At 37.4% G+C, this 24,408-nt stretch overlaps 2 protein-coding genes across 2 annotated transcripts in view; one reads left to right on the top strand and one right to left on the bottom strand.

Moving 5' to 3' along the window:
- LOC107082088 (sodium channel protein type 8 subunit alpha-like) overlaps window positions 1-2,351 on the top strand; it is a 65,628-nt gene extending 63,277 nt beyond the window's left edge. The window contains exon 27 of the mRNA XM_015370551.1: window positions 559-2,351. Within this exon, the coding sequence (XP_015226037.1) occupies window positions 559-1,712 (1,154 nt within the window). The 3' untranslated portion in view covers window positions 1,713-2,351. The remainder of the gene's footprint in view (window positions 1-558) is intronic.
- An 8,127-nt stretch (window positions 2,352-10,478) lies between these two features.
- The window catches only part of LOC107082122 (putative fidgetin-like protein 2), an 18,123-nt gene continuing 4,193 nt past the window's right edge, over window positions 10,479-24,408 (bottom strand). The window contains exon 3 of the mRNA XM_015370634.1: window positions 10,479-15,492. Within this exon, the coding sequence (XP_015226120.1) occupies window positions 14,327-15,492 (1,166 nt within the window). The 3' untranslated portion in view covers window positions 10,479-14,326. The remainder of the gene's footprint in view (window positions 15,493-24,408) is intronic.

Raw genomic sequence — 24,408 nt, 5'->3', positions numbered from 1 at the left:
ATATATATATATATATATATATATATATATATATATATATATATATATATATATATATATATATATATATAAAAATGCAAGGTAAAATTTGAACAGAAGCCAGAGAACATCTATGACAGAGCCTGACAAGGGACATGGGGAGGGGAGGGATGGCTAAAAATGTGCATCTCTTACTGGTGGCCTCAATGTTCTTTACTGAGCTATGCAAAAAGTACAAATGTTTTATGAAAATATTATAAGCCCTTTTCAGCATATTGTGTCAAGCAGCGGTTTAGAGGAGCTGGTGGAGATAATTTCAGCCGTTTAGACCATAAATCTGCTGTAAATCTGACAGTGTTTTATTATATTTTATCTTTATATAAACTTTATTTTCATAATTTTATCGTATAACTTTACCAATCAATGCAAAGTGTCCATGCTACGTTTGATAAGTAAATCATTTAAAACATATGTATCTATTAATATATTAGAACTGCAACACTGTCTGAAACAGCTGTAGTTATCATTTTAAACAATGTCGTCACTTTTACTAAGTGTGGTATTTTCTTGTTACCTCAGGTATGTTTCTGGCTGACCTGATCGAGAAGTACTTTGTGTCGCCAACACTCTTCAGGGTGATCCGTCTGGCTCGTATTGGCAGAATTCTGCGTCTCATCAAGGGTGCCAAGGGAATAAGAACTCTGCTGTTTGCCCTCATGATGTCACTTCCTGCCTTGTTCAACATTGGCCTCTTACTCTTCCTGGTCATGTTCATCTTCTCCATCTTTGGCATGTCCAACTTTGGCTACGTGAAACACGGGGCTGGAATCGATGACATGTACAACTTTGAGACATTTGGAAATAGCATGATCATCTTGTTTATGATCACCACGTCGGCAGGCTGGGACGGCCTTCTGCTGCCCATCCTCAACTACCCACCGGACTGCGACCCGCTTCTGGAGAACCCTGGCACACCTGCCACTGGAGACTGTGGCAACCCGTCTGTTGGCATCTTCTTCTTTGTCATGTATATCATCATTTCTTTCCTTATTGTGGTTAACATGTACATTGCCATCATCCTTGAGAACTTCAGTGTGGCCACAGAGGAGAGCGCAGACCCACTCAGTGAGGATGACTTTGAGACCTTTTATGAAATTTGGGAGAAGTTTGACCCCGATGCCTCCCAGTTTATTACCTATGCCAAGCTATCTGACTTTGCAGATGCACTTGAACACCCACTGCGTGTCCCCAAGCCAAACACCATTGAGCTCATTGCAATGGACATGCCTATGGTGAGTGGAGACCGTATTCACTGCCTGGACATCCTGTTTGCCTTTACCAAGCGGGTGCTTGGCGACAGCGGGGAACTGGACATGCTTAGGCAACAAATGGAAGAGCGCTTTGTGGCTGCCAATCCCTCTAAAGTATCCTACGAGCCAATTACAACCACTCTGAGGCGAAAGCAGGAGGACGTGTCAGCGAGGATCATCCAACGGGCCTACCGCTCCCACCTGTCCCGGCGTGGATTTGTCTGCAAACGCAAACCGGCAAACAACAAAGCCGAGAATCAGGATCAAGAAAAGAAGGAGGGCACTCCATCCACTGCCTCCCTGCCTTCTTATGACAGTGTTACCAAACCTGAAAAGGAGAAACAGGATGACAACAATGAGGGCAGGGGAGAAAGAAAAGAGAAAGGCAGAAACCAAAAAGACATCAGGGAGTCTCAGTGTTAAGCGGGGGGAGGGGGATAAATAACCACACTAATAACAGTACCGATTAAACTAATGTAACTTCAAGCCGAGTGAGAGAGTTCTCACCCACACTGATGTACAGATTATTTCATTTGCAAGTCAGAAAAATAGTACTCAATAATTTTGTTTACAGACTTCATTCCTATACTGATGCAGGGGAAAGCGGGGAATGACTGAACTTTAGTCAAACCAAACATAATCAGCATTCTGTGTGGCACTGTTATATCAACACAACCAATCCTAACAAAACGGAGAAGGAAGATGATAGAAGAAGAAATCGGCCACATTTCTGCCATGTAATTATACTGTACACCAGGAGGAGGAAGGCAAAAACAGGATTCCAGCGCCGTGTAGCTGCAGTGGATGGATAACAAGGAGGCTGCTCAATCGTTCAGCAGCCAAAGTTGATCTGTGTCAGTGTGTATAGACACAAATGAAAGACTCACTCTATGAGCGAACAGTGGATAATGTGGTGAGTGAGAGAAAGACACAAACTGAGAGAGCCTAAAGTGTTTTCTCCTGTTTAATCAAAAGTAGATTTTTTATTTTATTTTTTTCCTCTTTTTTTTTTTAGCAGCAAAAATGCAAACCGAGGAACAAACCGACAAAAAAAAAAAAAAAGAACAATATTCATTTATCCTATTTCGATCAACAACTCGCATTATTTTTGTTACACCCACATACAAAATGCTTTATTTTACATTGGCTTTTTGCACCGAATTGGTAAAAGGGTCTGTTTATTGACAGGGGTTCAACTTGGGGCCAAGGGCTTCCATATACGCAGAAAGATTTTCAGACAAATACATAATTATTGTGCTTGTTCAATGCATAGAAATGACTTGCATGATGGCATGTTTTGATCAGAAATTTTGCATGAATTATCATAGTCCACAAGACACTAATATTCAGACCTCACTGGTTGCTTGCAGATCTGTACCATTAAGGCATTTCTTTTTTGATCAAAGTTCCAGAGTTGGAAAATAATTTCCTCAGTGAAACAAGCAGTGTGTGGGTTGATCAGCTGACGCTGATCAGATTTCAGCATTCGACACATTATAGAATTTCAGTCTATAACCAGAATGAAACATCACCTTAGTGGGTGAAATGCAAGCACTTTCTTTGCTGCTCAGAAGATTGTAGAAGTGTAACGTGAAAGAAAAAAATGTTTAAGTAGATTGATGGACTGGAATGTTTGTTTGGACCGGAGTTTTTTTAAGGAAGCCTGAAAAGCTTATGTTTGTACTTTGTATGTTCCTGTAATGTTTTGCATCATTGTCCTTTTATTTTTACATAAGCGGGAGTCCGCGGTTTGGGTTTTGGCCAACCCCTTTCTCATACTTACTTTGTCTCTTACTTTTAAAAAAGGGCTCAGCAGAGTTTGGATTTTTTTTTCTTTTAGAGTGTTTTATTTGCTAATTTAAACGCTTGCTTTCTTCCCTTGTGTCATTTTTAATGTTTCAGAGTCTGATGAGGCTTATATGGCAGTTTTATAAACTGAATCAAGCCAAAAGGGAAGCAGTTTTGTGCTTAAAAGGTATGTTTGGAATGGTCAAAGTGAGAGAGGTAAACTTCTAAATGGGTGATGAGAACATTGTGTGTGGAGAAGCCAAAGAGATCTGCCTTGTAATTCCTTGTTGTCCTTTACTAAAGGAGTGGGACTGCCCATTCTTTTCTTTCTTTTTTTTTTTTTTTTGCTGTCGTTATCAGACAGAGAGACCCTAGAAATGTATGCAATGCTTGAAAAATTCTTCCCTTTTTCTCAGGAGATATTATAGATGTATTATTAAGAGCTCTGCAACAAAATGCAATTGAATGTGGTGGGAGTATCATTATATATGAAATCATGTTTGATCATTTTTGTTTTGTGTCGGTCATGCCGGTCAGAGTTAGTTTATTACTTCCTGCTTCTAAAGCATTGGAAATATAAGGCTAGAGGTCCTGTGTGAGGAGGCGACATAACTTGCTTGTAACTAGTGCAGTATTTATATTTGTAGCCATTTTAGTGTATATTGAAAGTTAAAAACAAGAAGTTCAAACTTACTGCAAACACAGGCCATGAGAGACGGAGATGTCACAAGGGTGAAATGGGATTAGTTGATTTTTTAGTAGCACAAAGACAGTAATCAAAAAGTCCCAAATTTTAGCAAGTTTTGAGCTTCTTATTTTCCTTCATGTTCGGTAACTGTATAAAAAAACAACAACATACCAAATAACCGACAGAGAACCGGATGCATCTCTTCTTATGGTACTGTGAACCTGAGCACCACAACCTAGAGCATTTGCACCTTCTGTTGTGCAGTGATGTCACTTCCTTGTTTATGGATAATCCCCCTCATCCGTTTTATCCCACCCGCCAGCTGCATGAAGTCTCCAGAATCGGTCTAGGTATCAACTTGAACCAAATAAAAATCTGGATGACACACATAAAAGCTATCACCATGCATTTTCTCCAACATCTCCAAGATTTCTCTCTTGAGGGAAAAAAAAAAAGAATAAATTGTCATGAATATATACATTCAGGCTATGCTCTATAGGGCACAAACTGCAAAAGCTATCTTTTTTTAATGACCTATAAATAATGTAATATATTATTTTAAGAGCATGTGTAGTTTTTTTGTAAATAAAAGATTACCATAAAGAAAAAAACTACAGCTATTTCTTTAACACTAAATAATAATAACCATAAATAGAATGGCTTCCAGCTGATGCCTCTTTGTCACTGTTGTTAGGCTGAAATGCTTTGTTAGGAGGTGTAGATTTTTTGTGTCTTTTTTCATAATAAAGAGGGAAATAAGAAATAAGTGAAAAGATTCTATAATAAAAGCAGAAAATTGTGTAAAGCTGTATAAATCAATACACACATATTCAGAGCTGCGTTACATATATATTATATATTCTTTTATACCTATATATATATATATATATATATATATATATATATATATATATATATATATATATATATAATGAGGTTAGAACCATGTCCGTAACTCAACTCTCCTGTCCACTGGCATTGAGGTGACACCAAATCCACTGAGCTTTCTTTGTGTGGTACACTCAGAGAATAATCTAAAGTCTGGCCTGCCCGGGACTTTCCCCAGTATCGAGTATTGGCCTACAATGCATGATGTTGTACTGGCTGCTTGCTGAGAATTTTGGAGCCTGCCTTGGTGAGAAGATTGCACAACCAGCATACCAACCCCCATTAACCCCTCCTTCCCCCTTCTCTCTTTTTTGTAGATATGTGAAGATGTCTTGCCCCTATTGTTTTCCATGCTTTGTATACACCGATGCAAAGTGGCATACACATAAACATGCACCTTCATTTCTGCCTTTTTTCAGGCAATTGCTGTTAACCAGAACACTTCAATTGCTTGCTGCAGCCCCTTAACCCTTCATGTATTCCCCCAACCTTTAATGTTAACACATTTGCTGCAGCTTAAAGTTGATCTTTTGATTTTGCCAACACTTTTAATAAGATATAACTAAAGATTTAAGGATTAGTTGTCTTAACTGTCTGTATGTTTGTTTATGGTGCAATATCTCTTAACGGCACGTGCCTTTTTAGCTTTCTATCAATAAAAACCTGCAACAAAGATCTCAAATCCCTCTGAGCGGATCAAAATCGGAGCACGTCAACATATTGAGGTTGAAGCGAACTGATAACTCACCACCTATAGGTTAGACTGTCTGGACTAACATTGTTTAGAGTCTTGTAGGAAGTGCTCTCTTTCTCTGTGTTTTGTTGTTTTGCTGGCTTGTCCGCCAGTAAGAAAACAGCTTGCCTTCTGTTTTACACTTCTGTTCTCATTTTCTTTTCAGACGTTGGTTTATCGATCATGATATGAGGCCATTGTTTTGTAGCATGACTGAGATGAATTTCTTCTCTTTGAAAATAGCTTCACTAAAAAGAAAAAAGCAAAACAGCTTTTGACTGTCATTTCTTTTCACTATTACAGTCAAGAAAGAGGGCATATGTTGCACACCACATTGGACAATTAAGTGAGAATTCAATGAAAGAATGTCTTCATTTGAGCACGAATCTATTTCCAAACAATAAAAGCAGCCTTCCAGTTATCGCTGTAGTATGTGTCGTTTTTTTTTTTCAAATGTTTTTTTAAAAGTTTTAACGTTTTTTTTTCTCTCTTTCATTTTGTTGTCTTTGTTTGGCCCAGAATTAGAAGCAAAATGTAAATTCTTTATACGCCATGAATCTAATGTTCTATATTACGACCAGAGAATCCAATGTTTTGTGTTTTCTATGGTGGATCAACCAAAAGTTGGGCAAAATTAGGCCGTTGATTGAAAAGGAAGTTCCCAGCAGGATTTGAAGCAAGTGTTTGTATTTGCCCCATTATTCTGAAGCTGCTAAACCATCTCCAGTAAAAATTATATAAATGAATCGGTATACATCCATTTGTACAGTAAATAAGTCAGATGTATATAAATGAACAAACAGCATCATGAGAAACAAAGAACACAGCAGACAGGTCAGGGGTAAAACTGTGAAGCAGCTTAAAACAGAACCGCATTATGATAAAAAAAAAATCCCTTGCTCTGAACTTTGTATTTAAAGAAGTTCTATATATACTTCTCTCATTCCTTGTTCAATATATTGGTCTGTGACATCAAACTTTTTGAAGAGATCATGAAAACTGGAAGCCTAAACTGTCAGCATGTCAAGAAGTCTAATGATTACAAAGGAAACCAAAAGACGATAAACTAAAAAGTCTAGGTCAAACCAAAAGCTCCCAATCGAGGTCGAGGGCCTAATATAAGTTGAAAACCTTTGGCAAAACTTGAAATTTGATGTTCCTAGAAATCGTGCAACTTATCTGACTGAGCTAAAGCTATGTTGGTCAGAAGCATAAGCTTACAATCCAGAAGAACAATGAGTGGCTATTTGATTTGCATCTGATTTTGGAATGTGTGGAAGAGGTGCTCTTTAAATATAGCAGAGCTCCAACTACAGTTTGCTCTGGTACAAGCCAACAAAATTGACCAAGACTCCTGGAAAAATTTCAAAACGTCTTCAAAAACTGAGCAAAAGTCTGGTTGCTCTCCAATTTAAGCCTGTTTGTGGTTATAAGCTTACAGTTCATGAAAAGGACAAGCTTAATAGAGCATTGTACATAGACTTGGGGCTGCGTTTGCAGCCAAAGATGGATCTACTGAGTTTTTAGTTTTAGAGGTCAAACACAATGGACATCCTCTTCTTCAGGTTCTTCAACAAAAAAAAGAACGTTATTCTTGTTACATTAACAGCAAGAATGTGGGTTTGAGTAGATCAATACAGAATTTTATTTTTTGTTCTACAGACATAACAAAATCTGATACTTTTGTAAGGTCCAGTTGCTTTATGTGGTTGGGTGTGTCTTAATGCTAAGATGGAAGGTTTGTGCGCATGGGTGTTTCTCCCCTCCTTGTGTTGTGTGGAGATCTGAATGAGGGAGCGGTGTAAAGGGGGTAAGCAGAGAGAGAAGGGGAGAGCACTGCAGTGCAGATAGATGAATGCAGTGGCCCAGGCTGAGTCAGCAGCATGTTCCCAACAGACTCAGACTGTACACTGTAAAGCACCTTTTTTACCCACAGCCAGCAAATCAGATGAAGAGGCAGCCTACTCAGGGGGAAGGAAAGTAAATGAGAACAATGGATGGCCACATATGGTCAAAAGCAGGTACTCTGCTTACCGTTTAACTTTCAGATACTTACTTCAGTGGTATCTGCATTATTACGAAATTTAAAACAATCAATGTCTTTTAATGATGACCATTTATCCCCATCGAGTGTTAATCGGTTAGAACTGCAGATCTATGTCGTCTTATATATCGAACTGAATGTAGGACCAAGACACTGAGGATTAATTGGGACATTGCTGAGATGTTTGAGAAAGTAGCGGTTTACAAGTACTGACATAGACTGGTAGTGTTTAAGTGAGGGGAGCACACAGACAGGAGGGTTCTTTGTGTAATCAGTGAAAACTGAATCATGATTCGGTCATATGGTCTCTTTTAATCAAGCACAAAACAGTCTTTACTTTTTGACCCAGATCTCTTCCTGCATCTGGTGGAGGAGAATGATGTTTGTGTTCAGGTGGAACATATTAATTTTACTTTTCCAAAAAATAAGACTGACAAAGAAAAACACTGCCTATGGGAAAAGAAAGATCAATTGATTATCTTCTTGACCTCTCCTCTGGGGTCAAGATCAGTCTAGATCAGTGATTCAGCTTCAGAGCCGCATAGCTTGTAGCAACAGTATTTCAATATTCACACCAGTTATGGCAAAATATTCCATTAGGTGTCATTCTTATGATTCTATGGATTTCTGAAGCTTTACTGTTAAGCCTGCAACTCAGGACAACTACTGCTTTATTATTTCTGCTGCAATTCTTTGTAAACTAAATGGTGCAAATCTTTAAATAAAATATTTCTTAAAGCACTTTAACATGTTGACACTGAATTTGAAGAAATTAACAGAGATATACCTACCTTCCTGGTCAAAAGTATTTGCTAATTTTCATATTTTCTTTTTTTCTTCTTCTTTTTTTTATGTCAGACTTAGAATAACCTTTCATCCTTTTGATATAAAAAACTGGCTCAGAGAAAATCTGCTTAACTGTTTCTTTCCTAGACAGAGCCACCTAAGGAGCTGGTTTACTTTTACCTTTTCCAACATAAAAGGTATTTCTAGATCAGTGCTTTAAAGTTCTTTCTGTATGTCTCCTTCCATCTCCTTGAACCCCAGTCAGCCTTTGCAGATGGCCACTCACACTGAGCCTGGTTCTGCTGGAGGTTTATTCCTGCTAAAAGGGAGATTTTCATCTCCACTGTGTCTGCATGCATGCTTAGTGTGAGGGATTTCTGTTGGATCAAATTTTACATTTGACAGCAATAACCTGTTTTAAGACAAATAGATTTTAGATGATAATTTAATTTATTAGGTTAAAAAGCTAAACCAATTATTGTTGAACTTTAAGCAGTGATGATGGAGGCAGGTAAGGCCTGCAGTGTCTGCTCATATCTATTATATGTTAATTAAAGAAAATGTAGTAAAAAAAAAAAAAGGAGGGTCTATTAAACTAATAGTTAAGAATATGTACTAACATACACTGTATAAATACACTCACATATAATTTCAACACGCTTTCTTAATAAAGTGGATCTAACCTTTACTCTTTTAGGCCAGGTGGTATTTCCAAATATTCTCTGTTTTCTTAATGTTGTTCACTAATTTTTCATATTTTCTTTTTCAACATTTTTTCCTCAAGCTATCTAAAAGCTAATCGTCAGTTTTACAAGAAAGAACTTTTCTATGCTTAATGGACCTAAATAAGTTATAATTTCTGACAGTACAAAAACTAAAAATCTTTTAGAAATATTCTGTTTAATATCCATATACTGTATGGTTAGACTAAGACACTTTTAGGCATCTAAAGATTTCATCCAAGGAGGAATCACATACATTTGTTCCCATATTTCCTTTAAGATAATGTTCCACATAAAAATAGAGTGGTTTGGGTTTTGCCTTATGCATCCATAGTTGTGACTTCATTGAACTCAGCTTCTGTGAATAAAGTAATTAGAAACGGTGAAATCACCACGTGGTCTGTTCCAATTACTGAAGGGCATAGTGATTAAGTAAAATGTCCAACTTTAAAAAAGAAACAAACATAACAAAATTCTCTCTCATGTCTGGAAACGAAAAAAACTTTTGGTAATTCAACTGACCTCAAAGTGAGAAGGTTAAACTTGAATCAATGTAAGAAAGAGAAAAATCTTTCAGAGAGAATAACAGATACATAAAGACCAGAAGTTGAATTGTCTTTTTGAATATTAGTGCAAAATGTTTGTCGTTTAAACCACTTTTTCCCAACCTTTTTTGACTTGTGTACCCCTTTGAGCATACCCCTGTCAGTCAAAAATTACTATTGTCCAAAAGTGGAACGTACAAAAAAATTATAAAATACAAATTATTTTACTTAATCTTTTAACATAAGCATTTAAATCTTTTTATGCTTTTCATCTCAAATAAAAAAACAACATAAATATGTTGCCTGGAAGTTAGTGAGGAATTTAAATAAATACAAAATAAAGTCATATTATAAACCTGTATTTATAAAACTGGAGCTCCTCTGAGTAACTCAATTATAATCACATTTAAACTTGATGAATTTGGAACAAAACAGAACAAAATTTATAGTAAGAATGGCTTAATTAATTTTACTTTGTTTTCATCAAGACACCCAACCTGCTTTGATGAGCTCCGATAGCTCAGTGTGACAAACAGCCAATCGCAGGCTGTTCTCTACATCCAGTCTGTTCCTCTACTTGAATTTGATGTGTGTCAAAGCTGAAGGTGACTCAAACGTATAAGAAAAACTTACCTTTTGTTTGATTGAAATCTTGTTTCATTTTTCAACTGGGTCCTCGCAAAGCAAAACAGATCCCAACCCTATTTTATTTTACTACCTAAGATATACAATATTTTCATGTACCCCTTGCGATGCACTCGCGTACCACTAAAGATACGAGTACCCCCCGGTTGGGAATCACTGGTTTAAACCATCAAATACAGTAGCTAGCTATATCCACCTAGGTAGCTAATACATGGTTCAGTTGCTGCATAGATAGATAAAAAAGAAATGGAAATGCTGTAAAACGTATTGATGATACTTCAAGCTTAGTTGTAGACCAACCCTCTTTTTGTTTTCAAAGAAAAACAGACAAATCCAAGTGTGATTTTTGTTGTTTTTTTTTGCGTATATTTTCATTTGACAAAACATGACAGAGCAGTCTTTAGTGAGGTAGACTTAAACAGGTCATCAGTTTAAAACATTGCTTTTTACGCCGGCATCTGAAAAAGACATGAAATAAATACCTCCGTGTACAATGTCTTCAGAATGAGGTAGAAACGGTAAAGGAGAATGCACAATAATGATAATTACACTGATGTCACAAATGTTCAGATTTGTTCCACATTCTTTACTGCATAAGAGAAACACATAAAAAATAAAATAGTTGCTGTTGTGCATATCTTAAAATGGAACATGTTCTTTTTGTGGCATTAGAGCGCACATTTGTTTTAGCTAAGCGCTTAAAATTGAGCTCTTTTTTTCCTCCCTAAAGATGTTAAAGCTTTTTTTGACATTAATATCTTTGCTATATTTTATTACATTATGAGAAATTTAGTTTTTTTAGATGGGTAAAATCTGCACTCACTTGTATTATTTAATTTCAATTAAACTCTTTCAATTAAAGCAACATCTTGAGGAAAAAAGATTCATTAAAAGTTGCAAATACGGTGCATGTATTCATACCTTTTATCTTTTTGACAGATTTAAGTAATAAGAAAGTCAACTGCTAATATTTAACTAAGACATCTAGCAAGCATTGAAATATAGCAGATGGCGTAGATGATATAGGAAAATATTTTTTTTTTTAATCCAGGAGTGCTTTGTTATGACAGTTTGTCTGCACAATCATCTCCCTAACACTAACTAAACTACGTAACACTTAACATGGCATTCAAATTTCCAATAAATCCTAAAAGAGAATTACATCTATACACAAAAGAAAATATGTTTTATATATCTAAAAACATCACCGATGTACATTATGGCATGTATTGTCCTTAAAAAAAAAAAATTATCTGAATTACATTCAACATTTCAGGCCTCGGTATGACAACTTCAAGTTTGCCAGAGCAATAAAACTGAGGGGGGATTGCGTTAGTGCAATTGTGCGAGGACGATAAAGTTTCATATTACTGAGGGCATTGTATGTTTGTGGTTTCCCTGAAGTCTTTAACCATGGCTCTGTATTCTTTCTCCGTCTTGCTCCGTAAAGCTCGCTACCAACACCCTTAGGTCATAACATACATTCTTACTTTTATCATTCTGAGGTAACAATATTCTTCCTGAGTTTCAATAACATGAATATAAATCATCCTTCTAAGAGGGTTAAGTAAAGAGATTGCATATAAAAAAAAAGTAAATAAAAGCAAATAAGGAGGTAACTCTTCATAAAGACTATAATGTTGAGCAAAATGTGTATGAGGCACTGGGACCTGCATGCTGTTCATCCAAACAATAAACAGCCTTTTTGCATTTTAACTGGATGTTATTTTTTGATTATTGGTTTGGGCACAAATGTGCTGTGGTAACTACACTCATAGAAGCTAACCTGTAGATTTTTTAATCTTACGATTTATTGAATGCCAGATACAGTCAAATAAAAATGAAATCTTAGATCCAACATTATGGATTATAATTTTAAAGAGTGACTTAGTTGATGAAGGATTTCATACAGTGCTGTGAAAAAGTAAATTCCCCCTAACATACATGTTTTCTTTTTGTTCTTACAAACATTTTTCAATTAGAAAAAATATAGCCGGAATTTATACTACATGCATTTTCCAAATGATGATATCATTATTAAGGGGAAAAAGCTATCTAAATCAAACTGGCCCAATATAAAACTTACTTTTTCCACATTGGTGAAGTCTGATGAACTAATTCTCCTCTTTTTTTGGTTTAATGTCACAAGCTACACTAAGTCAGATTACTACCAGACCAGCAAGATCAGAAAATCGATGAAAAAAAAACGTTGCTGAGATCATGAATAGGCTTGAGGACCTCAAAAAACACACATTATGACTAGATCTGTATGAATTTAGGAACAGATGGATGACAAACACATGGATATCTATCAGTATGAAAACATTTCATTGTCTTGGGAATATAGAAGTAGCCATAATCAGCAAAATATAGAAAACATTGAAAAGTTAGACGCCCTCCAATAAGTAGCTGACCTAACTTAAGCACTTAGATGGAGGTAGGAACGAACCCAAAACAATATCTAGAGGACTGCAGGGCTCACTTGGGGAAGTTAAGCAAAGATTTAAGAGATATAAGAAAAATACTGGAAAAAACAGCCCCTCTAGACTTAGAGATTGAGTTCAAAAGCCCAAACCATAACTGACCCAAGACAACATACTGATGATCTCCAAGAATTTGCAATGCATTTTCTGTTCATTGAGGAGACAGAAGTGGAACTTTATATGGGATATTTTCCTGTTACATCTGACCAAACAATAGAACATTGTACTAGCAGTAAAGCATGGTGATGGTAATGTGATGGTCTGAGTTGCTTTTCTTCTTTAGGACTTAAGTAAATGTTGTTATTGATGTGACTTTGAATTCTGCTCAATAGCGGTTAATCCTTAAAGACAATGTCCAGCTATCAGGTTAAAAATATTAAACTTGGTAAGGCTCTGCAGCTGGACACAGATAAACAGCCCACAAAGAATTACATTTCAAAACGGGTTGAAAGAAAAAAGCGCTAACTTTGAATTTCTTTGGTTTGTAAAACACTGAAGTGGGAAAAAAGGTAAAATCAAAAGAAATATATTTTCTCAGAGCACTGTGTATATATGTATATATATATATATACCGTAAATTCTCTAATATTGGCCTGTATTCCATTAGCGGCCGGGACTCTAACATTGGCCGGTCTCGCTGTCAGAGGAGGTAAATAATGGCCGGTCTCTAATACAGGCCGGGGCTATAAACGTTTTTTCTGGGCATACCTCAACATTATACTTGTGGTAGTAACATACAAGTACCACAGCCCTGCGCAGCTGGACGACAGGCCCTGACTGCTGCCCGTCTGCGCGAGGAAGAGAACAGACATGCAGCAGAACATGAGGAGGAGCGCGAGTGATGAGGAGATTAAAGGGAGAGATGAAGAGGAGGAGGAAACTGAGGAGGAGGATTAAACAGAATTGGGGGATTTTTTTTTTCTTTTTTACTTCAAACCAAGCGAGACATGGTAACTGTACTTTTTCAATAAATGAACCTAGTGTTTTATAGGTTCAAATAGACACAAAATCTCATTTTTATTCATTCCACTGGTAGTCTGTTTTGTTCAAATAGCAATAGAGGCCTGTCTCTAATTCTGGCCTCTTTCCAATAAAGGCCTGGACCGCGATGCACTTGAGTGAAATAAAGGCCCGGGCCTATATTAGAGGATTTACGGTATGATTTAAGCAGTTCTGCACAGACATTGTTGAGCAGAAAAGGATGGAATCCATGGCAGAGAATAAATGCAAAAGATGGAAGGTAAGATAGAAAATAAGGCCCAATGACACATCAAGCCTTGCAGTTAGTGGTGTAGCAGTGATTATGCTAAAGTAGCATGGCAATCTCAACATTTTAGTTATTGCTTGCTTTTTTTTGGTCATTTTTGTTGGGTATTTTTGCAGTCAAAGGCATTTTTGTTTACGCAAATAAGATGGAGTATATCATCTTCCTTAAAAAAAAAAAAAAAAGTAGCCAGCAAGTAGTACATAAGATCCTGAGAGAAACAGACACTCGTATATTTAGACTGTCTATGCAGAGAGTAGCTTAACCTAGGGGGCCAAAATACCTCTGTGAATCTTTGGAAATATATGAGTAATGATAAACATCCACAAGAAATAGAAGTCTTGTGCCCTCTTGTGTTTGCCAGAGCGATTACACTTTTTGAAGAACAATTCAGTGTTGCGCCAGAACCCTTCAGTCTTTGGATACATCTCTTTTGTTTTGACTGCGATAATCAGCGGCCACAAGTAGGGTCCTCTGCTCGTGTGTGAGATGCTGGTATCTTGACAGACATTCTTTGCTGCTGAGTAAAGCTGTGCTCTCCTGCCACGCTCTCCCCTGCGAGGCCTGGTGGTGGGCTATAGTCTGCTGCTCCATTGTAAGGAGGTGATATGAGGGGCTTTCCAGCCTTGTAGCCCTGCTGATCTGAGGAAGGGCCACTAACATCGTAGCCGTTAGCTTGCCCATTACCATTACCTTTGCTATGACTGCTTCCTGAACTGTTGCCATACTTTTTGTAACGCGATCCATCCACTTCTACATCCTCCTGTCCTTCCTCTGTCATCTCGAAGGCCTTGCGTTTAAGTGGCACACCTGCATCAGAGCTCCCACCAATGCTGTGACAAGAATAACTATAACTACCCCCAACTACAGTAGGTCTAGGGGCCAAAGGTGTAGGAGCACTAATACCTGAAGGCAGGTAAGAGGCACTAGGGTGGTTGTATCCAGAGGAAAGGCTGGCTTGGGGGTAGCAACCTGGTGTGTAGTTGTAGACAGGGGTGCTGGTGCTGTAGCTGGGCACTAGAGAAGGGGTTGGCTGCAAGGTGTGCAGAGGGGCAGGTGGAAGTGCTGCACTTGGTTGAGGACAGTATCCTGGGGACAGATAGGTACTGTTGTAGGCAGGAGGGTATTCCTGAGACGATGGGGTATTGCAGGATGGAGCGCCGCTATAGCCTGGTTCTGAGACCAAGTTACTACTCACTAATGTTACACTTCCTGTAGCTGGGATTCCTACTGAGCCAGGCCCCACTTTGGTACCAGTTAGTGCCTCAAGTCCGGGGTAGCAATCAACACCTTGACTCAAAGCCCAAGATTCGGATTCAGTTTTAAGGAAACTTCCAGACTCAGAGTAGACACCTGTAGCAGGGCGTTCATAAGACAATTCCAGGCCTGAGTACTTCTCAGCGTAACGTTTCAGGAGCGAAGAAGCCGTAAGAGCAGATATGTCATCGCTGGCCCAAGGATACCCAGCAGGAGCATAGGTGCGTCGGGCAGCAGAACTGTAGGGGTCTTGTTTGTGGGCAGACTGGGGGGAGGTGGTGGATGTCACATCTAGGTGCTGTTCAGGCCACTGAGATAAAGGGGCGACGTGCTCCGGAGACCAGTGCATCTTCAACAGACCTAAAAGGAAAAAAGGAAAACATAAGTTAACTCAGCTTGACCTATGCATTGCTTGTTGAAAAATTAACTGCATTCTTTTCCTGATCCAGGAGTACAGTTTAATTAAAGAACAAAAACTAAGTTTGAGGTAGCAAATATACTTTATAGCATGGAAGTTGTAAACTACTGTCATTACCAGCAAGGTGTTCAAAGTTAAATCAGAGGAAGCAGAGTCATAATACATAGTTTAAAAGGGATCTGTATCTTATGTCTGTTGGATATTTATGGTGATGTCTGCATAAATATCTTCTGGTAGGGGATAATGGCAAAATCTTCAGACTTATTATATAAATTTAAAATTGAGAATTTTAAAAAGTTTTAGTAGGATTTTTGAAATGTTAAGTTGGAGCAAGGATCTACATTTTCTGGAGATTACACACAGAAACCACTTTTTGCAGTTTCTGACACTAAGAGAGCTAATATATTAAAAAGAATGTCAGATATAATTTCAAATATCAATTCTGTAATCATTTGGTTTTAAATAAAAGTTAATCTCTGTGACTCTCAGTGACTCTTCTGGGATATACAGATAAACACTGTCGTTTGAAGGGCACAGTACAAATGTAATTACCCATTTAAACCCTGAAACCATGAAATCAAACTAGAATTGTCTGACTATCTGCAAATGACAAGAAAACATACAGTTAAACTAGATAATTTATTCGCATTATTTGTGATAAAGGATTTCTGTATAATCTTTTATATATTTTGTGTTCACTACAAGTGTCTGATCTGTAAGTCAGGGTTTTCAAGACTAACAATATTACACTGGTAATGCAACTCATGAATCTCATATAATGCACTGGTTTTAAAGGGTTAAAATTGTTTTGGATTTGTTAAAAACTTTTAAAACAAAAACGTGAGTGCAGAAAAGAAGGGAATCCTCACAAGATGGCAGTACTACCCAACCCATCTGTTTTCCAAAATGCCCTCAAAAGGTAGCTCCGGCCATCTGTTTTCATAATCTCTCTAAAAAAAACAAAAAAAAAAGAAGCATTTTACAGAGTCCTTCCAGTGGATAGTCTACGCTCTTATGCATTGATCTACCCAAAAAGTGGGCTTATGTCTCTAACCTTTATGAAACAAACCCACCAATATAGCCTCCAGCCTGGTCTCCACAGCGATAAGCCTCAATCATTCTGCATGCTACCCTCTGAATCTGTTTCACACACATTGGAGCCATTGTTGTCTCTCAGTGAGTCTCTTAGTCCTCAAAGCCTCCCCCACCAAGCGTGTGATCTAATTCGGCCAAAACCTCAGAGGTCTGCTGGACAGAGGGAAAGTGGGTGGGGTCCCTAAGGAGGGAAATCAAGTATTTTGTTCCTTCATGTTAAACTGGGGCTAAACTAGACTTCACAGAAATGATCACTATAGGTATGCATAATTGGGTGGGATTCTTAATTTCATGTGACATGAGCAGTTATACATGCAGTCTTAGACAGAGTAATCCACTGGTTTAGTGGCTGAGGGATGGTCTTTTTGAACTGGCGTTAGGCTGACATTCCAAGCATTGCAGAGCATTATTGAACTATCCCAATACCATGCCTAGGCCAGAGGGGTTTTCCTACAAAAGTAACGGACAAAATTAGACAAAAAAGAGAAGTTACTAGAAGATATCAGTCGTGTTGGGAGAAAATACTTTTTCAGCAATAGTTTTTTACACCAAAAGTTACTTTTGAGATGTTTTTAACTATGAGCCTTCTATTCCTTTATAGATAAAACTGTTCATGGCAATTAGTTAAATAAGTCTACATATTTGTAGAACAGCCCACAGGAGTAGGATGCAACATTTTTCCATTGTGCTTTTTTTCCTGTTTGTTTCTCAAACATTAGAACTATTATTTTTAAACAATGTGAATGTGAAATTTCTACAAAACTACTCAGTCACATATTTTTAGTCAGATAAAGCAGAGTATCCACCCTCTCAACATCCTGAGTCTGAATGAAGGTTATGATCTTAACTGACGAAGAAATTCCTAGCCCTGGATGACAGCAGAAAATACAGCCCTGATCACAGTAAAAGAGGCACTTCATTCCATTTATTTATTTATTTTTAATTTTTATACCAGAATATTTCATTACTCACTATGTCTGTTTTGCAGCCAAATATATTTTGATTGATGTCAGGTTGAGGTACGTGTAAACCATAACCACCAGATGGGTTTTGTTGATCCCTAAATCAAATGATCCTTTCGCCCAATAATCCCTCTCATCCAGTCCGGGCATCTCAGCACACTCCAACAGCTTTTGGATACACATTCATATCAGTCATTTATATCTACAAAACAGACATTCTCACAGACATATACACATCAACATGTTTTAGCAATGCTAATGGGACTAACCACTTTTACCACTTGTAAAAATATACCACAGATGTTTTAAAATGCAACACCTGCAATCATTTTGACTCATTTTAAAATATAAATCTGATACTCAGCATCTGCTCTTTACACACAAAGCAAGATGCTGCATTTACATTTATATTCTAGAAAATATATACAATTCTATATTGCTAGAGTTAGTGAGATTAACTCCACTGGTCAATGCTGGTTTAGCGATACTCTTGTGGTTTGAATTCAGCTAATGTTAGTTGAAGCCTTTGGGTTTGAATTGGATCTTAAATGCTACAGAAACTCCATCATGTTGACAAGTGCAGCGCATCAAACATCAAGCAATCTACCTACAAACCAGTAAGTGATGCTGGCACCTGGTGGTGATCTGCACAAACACTTAATAGTTATGTATTATAGTTAAGTTTTATCAGCACATGAAATGAAATTTAATCTGGCATCAATGGGCTCTATGCACAGCTCCACTACTTCCTGAATTTAATACAGCTCCTTTGTTTCCTGTCTTTCATGATTGGATGCACTGATTAATCCAGGTGTGTATGACCTAAGTAACTGGCCAGACACACCTGGATTAATCAGTTCGTCCAGTAATGAAAGACAGGAAACAAAGGAGCTGCCTTAAATTCAGGAAGTAGTGGAGCTGTGCATAGAGCCCATTGAAGTTATCAGAGCTTAAGAGGTCAGTTCTCAGACTAAAACATTTAATTTGATGGAGTAGATTGAGCTTTTGGTTGACTCTACTCATACAACATGCAAACATCTAAGCATGCAAAAGGCTGATTAAAAGTAATGAAAAATGCATCCTAATCTGGCCGTTTTATTTAAATGTCGGTCATAAAACTTGCACATCCTAGTAATTCTACTTTGTTGGTTAGAATTAACCTCAAAGTGAGCCATTATTTTCCTCCTCATTATATAATCAAATGTGCAGATAGTAGGAATATTGCAAAAACAAGTTGGATTCGAACAACGTAGTGGATTTTTGGGAGTTCCGAATGTGAATAATAAAAAAAGGAAGATCTAACTTAGACAAAAACAACACCAGATAGGAATCCCTAATAATGGAGATAAGATCCAAAGATTTGAAATAAATAAATAGAAAAATAGAGTTTATCATACAATCAACAAACATCAAATTTTAATTACTAGTTACCATAGTCACATTTTTAATTGGCTGCCACCTCTTATAAAATAAATGAGTCAATATACTTTATACTTATATTTCTAAGTAAAATGTCTCTAGTTCTAGGTTCTTAGAATAGATAAGTCTAAAGACCACTTCTATAACCAGAAAAGCCCCCAGGGAGAGCAAAATTCTGCCAAGTATCTCATTTCCCTAGCATATTGTGACTTCCCCTTTAAGTTGATATCTGTATTCAAAGAATACAGTCACCCACTTTTTAAATTTCTGCGAAATCCACTCATTACTCTTTTTGTTTTGAAAATAAAAAAGACAGACAAACAAAAAAACCTCCTTAATTATTACCTTGACCTCCTTGGCCAAGGTAATAATTAATTTTTTTCTCGGGACTTGCACGCTCTTCTATATCACTGGCCATAATATTTGCTAAAACTACATCACATTACTAAAGAGATATGTAGAATAGCAAACTAAATGGGTACAGGTATTTTAACTCTAAAGAAAGGGGTCCATATGGCAATGACTCAAAAATAAATAAAAATGCAATATGCCACACACAATAATGTGTTGTGATTCCACTTTGACTTGAATTTCATATTTGAGAGAGACTTTAAATTAGCCATAAAACATTAAATAATGCAAATTAGAACCTTAACATTTGTCACGGCTATAGCTTCAGTAAAGCAGGGGATACTTTTGTTTAGATTAACCATTGAAGTACACTAAACCACTTTAAACCTGGACAATTAACCCGCAGTGCAACGGCTAAATGTAATAGTTGTTGACCATCAATATTAGTACATTAAATAACAATAAAAACACAGTTAACCTTTTCTATATTAGGCTATTGGTCAACAGTAAACAAACACCTTCAGGTGGAATAGGGCTTAAGATCTCAGTAAAGATGGAGGAGACCTTGGTGGGGTAAACCGTACTGTACTGGCCAGACTCTTATAATTTAAGTAGTAATTGTGTACAGAGTCCTTACTGTTAAAAAAAAACAAAAAAAAAAACAAGTACTGCTGCTCTGCATGGTGTTAGTTTTCCAAGGGTTTCTAGAGTGTATGAAAAAGCTTTTTGCACATGTACAGGACTAAGTCTTTACAGAAATGAATGCTACTTTTTTACCGTGCATTTTAACAGTTTTTTTTTCTGTTTCTATGGTGGAATGGGTGATAAAGCACACAGCTGCAATACTCTTAAAAGAAAGAATTATCCAGACATAACTCAATTTATTGCGCTTTTTTTCTAATCTATGACACATCTAAAATGTGAACACAGATTTTGTCTTTGTTACTCTGAACACATGTAGCCAAAACTGAACAACAGCATAATACTACATCTATTCTTCACAGGACAGTGTTCTTTGATGAACGCTGAACAATTTAACAATAAATCTAAATTGCGACATTTTTTCAGCTAATATTCCGATTTGGATTTTATTCGTATTTTCTTATGTATAAGCTCGTAGATGTTTAATCTAATTTTATATTGTTTCCATGACCTTGAAAGCTTGCTTGTCCAGTGTACATTGTTGCAGGACCCTGCTTTTATTGTTGCGTGTAAAAGCGTCTACTTCAAGCTCACATGCATGGATCTGCACACTAGCTGCTCTCTGTCTTCCCTTCTGTTTGGTGGCAAAGCCAATTTATTACTACCACATGAAGGACTGGAGTGAGATAGTCAGTCTCTTTCTCTTGTTACCGGTAGATGTAATGTGACCAAAACTGAATTCCTCTGCAATTTGAAAATTATATTTTGGTTAATTGAGATTATATTGCAAATGCAACAACATGCAAAACGCTATCTCTATCTTCACTCCTAGAGAATGAACTGTTTCCCAAGAATCTTTCAGTTTTTACTCAGTTTTTTCTTCTTAGTTTTCTGAACATCATATTCATCAAGTTTAAACAAAGACTGAAGCATAAGTCCCAAATGCTTATTTGAATTTGACCCAAAAGATGTGTTTTAGCACATCTTAATATTCTATTTAAAGAGAAAAAGGGTTAGGCGTGGTGACGGTCAAACCAAGGTGCTGCACAGTGGCAGTCCACTGCTCCCGAAATGGATGGGTTAAATACAGAAAGTTAGATTCGTTGCTCTGTATTTGTGACAATGAAATGACAATTAAAAGCTGGAATCACATGCATCCATCTCAACAACTACATCTACACAACCTTATATGCCATGTTATTATGGTAGTGGCCGCAAGGGCCTAAAAAGGCACGTCCATTCATAAAGCAAAGGTCATATGTTCTTTAAAGTTTATAAAGCTTGCAACCGGCCCTTTAAAGACTGTATGTTGCTGAAATGGCCTGATTTTAAATTAAGTTTTGATATGAGTTCTGAATTGGCACAAAATAAAGACTGAAATGCACTGAAATTCTTGGGATTATATTTTTTCTTTCAGCAAACAGGAGATAGGTCTTTACTGCAGGATATTTGATCAAACACTGACCTTAACTGAGACTAGTGGGACATGAAGTGCTTTTTTTAGTGGCTTTAGACATCTTAGATGAGTAATTACTCAGGTTCCCCAAAGCCTCAGTTTTCTTAGAACTGTTCGCTGGTGTCCCAACTTCCTAGAAAGACATTTGTGCATAACGTTCCCCAATGTAATGTTTCTTATTGAGATATTTCATCCTTATCTATTTTATCAGACAGGTCCATCTAAGTTGTTCTATTATGAAAATCTGGAAGTAATCAGGCCTATGTGTGGAAGATAAAACCCAACTCAGGTTAAAGAATGGTGAGGCTGCAGCTATAAATTGTTCTAGTAAATCTAGTCATTATTTTTTTCCATCAGTTGATTGATCTTTGTGTATTCATGTACTACTGATGCTCAAATATGTTGAGATTTCATTCTTTCACCACATGATTTTGTCTTTAAAAGATCGAATCATATAAAAATCATTGATTTTCTCTTGGCCCAAGTGGACTCTGCTTTGAATAGTGAGCCAGTGCATGGTCAGTATGACTAATTAGGGGTTAATAAGATGGAAGTACATGTGGGGGAAGGGGCTGGTTGGCTGTGATGGGATTTGGGGGTTGTGGGGCATCAGAGATGGCTCCTGGACTGGATGGGTAAAAAAGAAAAAAGTCACCACTCTGGAGCTAAATGGTCTCTGTGTGCTTTTTTACCCCTCACAATAAACAAAGAGATCCCCTGAAGACGGACAGACACTCGGAAACACACACACACAGACCCACACGTGCACACAGAGAAATTCCAGTAAAGTGAACTCCCACATTGCGGTTCTTCATGCAGCGTTTAGCTTCACATGGCCAAAAAATGAGGGACTGCTGACCAACCACTAGACGATTCAGGCTGCTGGCATGCCAGGAATCTAACCGGGTGAGAACATGTCTTTTCCATACACTCTTTCTAAACTTGGTGAATTTCCAAAATCTGCAAAAGGGATGATGGAAATACTTGCAGCGCTGGAAAGGTTTCAGATTTGTGATAAGAGCCAAGAGTTAGTACAGAAAATATCAACTCAGACCCAATATGGGACTGAATAAAAGAGTGAGATTTTGGGGAAGGGGGGTAAAATATCCCCCTCTGAGCCAGCTGACAGGCAGTGAGTAGCAATGAGTGGGGGAGTCCCATCACTACTCTATGCTCCATAAAATTCAAAACTTTGGTCACTTAGTAGCTTTCTCTCACACATAAAGAGACAAGTTACAACAAAATATTTTTCAGTTTGAGAAATTTTTTTGAAACACTTTTTTTAAATCTTGGTGTACCAATTAACTGTTACTACTACACTACTGTGGACTCACCACCTAAGCAAGGAGAGTCTCCTTGCTTGCAGGGTAAATGAGGGCTACATTATTATGTATGCAGTGACCATTGCCTGAAAAACAGTGTCAGTGGGAAGGAGAATGTATCCTTCCACTCCCTAAACTTCCTATCCTCTCTTTTTCCTGGCATGCAAAGTGTAATCTGGCTGAACAGCTATCAGTGCAGCAAACATTTTACCACACCAAGTTCAGTTTGAAGACTAAAAAGCATCTTCATTAAATCTACTTCCTGCTTCTACTCCTACTCTGTGCATGTATGCCCCTTAACCCTGTGCAGTGCAGTAAAGATGTGACTCTGTGTCCCAAATTGTGTGGTCCCTTTTCCCCTCCCCCACTCCTTTAGCTCCACACATGTGGCAGAGGCCGAACTGTGCCCCCACCTCCTCTTTGCTCATTGTGTCCACTCATATATCAAGCCTGCAGCTGACCAGTCCCTCCTCATGTCTTCCCCATCTGTCCTTCCCTTTGCTTTTTTTTTTTTTTACCCCCAATTGCTGCAGCCCACAACTTTACCTTAATTCCTAATGAGGGATCTAAGGTAGGCTGTGGTTTTCTTAACAAGCTGTCATGGTTACTGTTTGAGGGCTAATGCATTTGTAGAGGCAGACATTTATGTGGCCCACCATTCAAAGCTAATGAGAGGCTGTTGACACCAGGTTACTAACGATCTGGCTTTCATTCACAGGACTGCTTCACCCCGGTAACTGGTGACTTAAGAAGCGCTAAAACGGCTCATCATTCTCTCTTTGCGTCACACAATCACCATTATGTACAGAGCCTCCTTAATGAGGTGTTGGGCGATGGTGATTAGATGTTTACTTGTTTGTGTTTACAGATTGATCAGTAAAGGGTCAGTGTGGAAGATTTGATTGAGGGGAAAAAGAAGCGAATGAACTCTAGCTTAGGAATGCATTTAATCAAGAAGGAGGAAAACTAACACAATGCTGTGAGTCACTTTGAGGAAGGAATGTGACAAATGCATGTTACAAAAAACTCCTTTCTGTTCAGACAACTCCCTCATTTTCTATTGAAGCTGATTTAGAATGCAAACACGTGGAAGGAAATTCCCTTTTCTTTATTCTAATCATGTTAGTGTTGTAATCCTGTTAAAGCTTAACCAGATCAATAAACCAATCTGTCAATATAAGCATATGGAAAAGCCTAGACTTCAAAACTGGGGGATGAAACTCAAACCATTTTTTTTTTCAAATCAGAGTTTTTTTTTTGGTTTTTTTTTAATAACCAAGTTTGGATCAAATACAGTTAATTATGAAGGTCCAGGGCCAGGTTGTTTAACCGTGACTGGGATGGATAACTATTTGACCAAAGAAACTGGTTTGCTTTTAAAACAAATTAATTGACTTTTAGTTTATTCATGTAATAAGATTCATCATCTTAAAAAAAATAAAAAGGTAAAGAGAACTCTCTAATAAAGTCAAATATAATGAGGCTGCATAACACTATATGCCATACTGCCTATCTAAATTGTTACTGTAACAAATTCTTAAGCCAAGGGCCAAATATTGAAAGCACCTTTTAAATGCTAACGCAGGCTATGTAATATATATATATATATAT

The sequence above is a fragment of the Cyprinodon variegatus genome, unplaced genomic scaffold (genome assembly GCF_000732505.1).
Source record: "Cyprinodon variegatus isolate N-32 unplaced genomic scaffold, C_variegatus-1.0 Scaffold47, whole genome shotgun sequence".
In the NCBI taxonomy this organism is placed as follows: Eukaryota; Metazoa; Chordata; class Actinopteri; order Cyprinodontiformes; family Cyprinodontidae; genus Cyprinodon; species Cyprinodon variegatus.
This window is presented reverse-complemented; position numbering and strand designations above follow the sequence as displayed.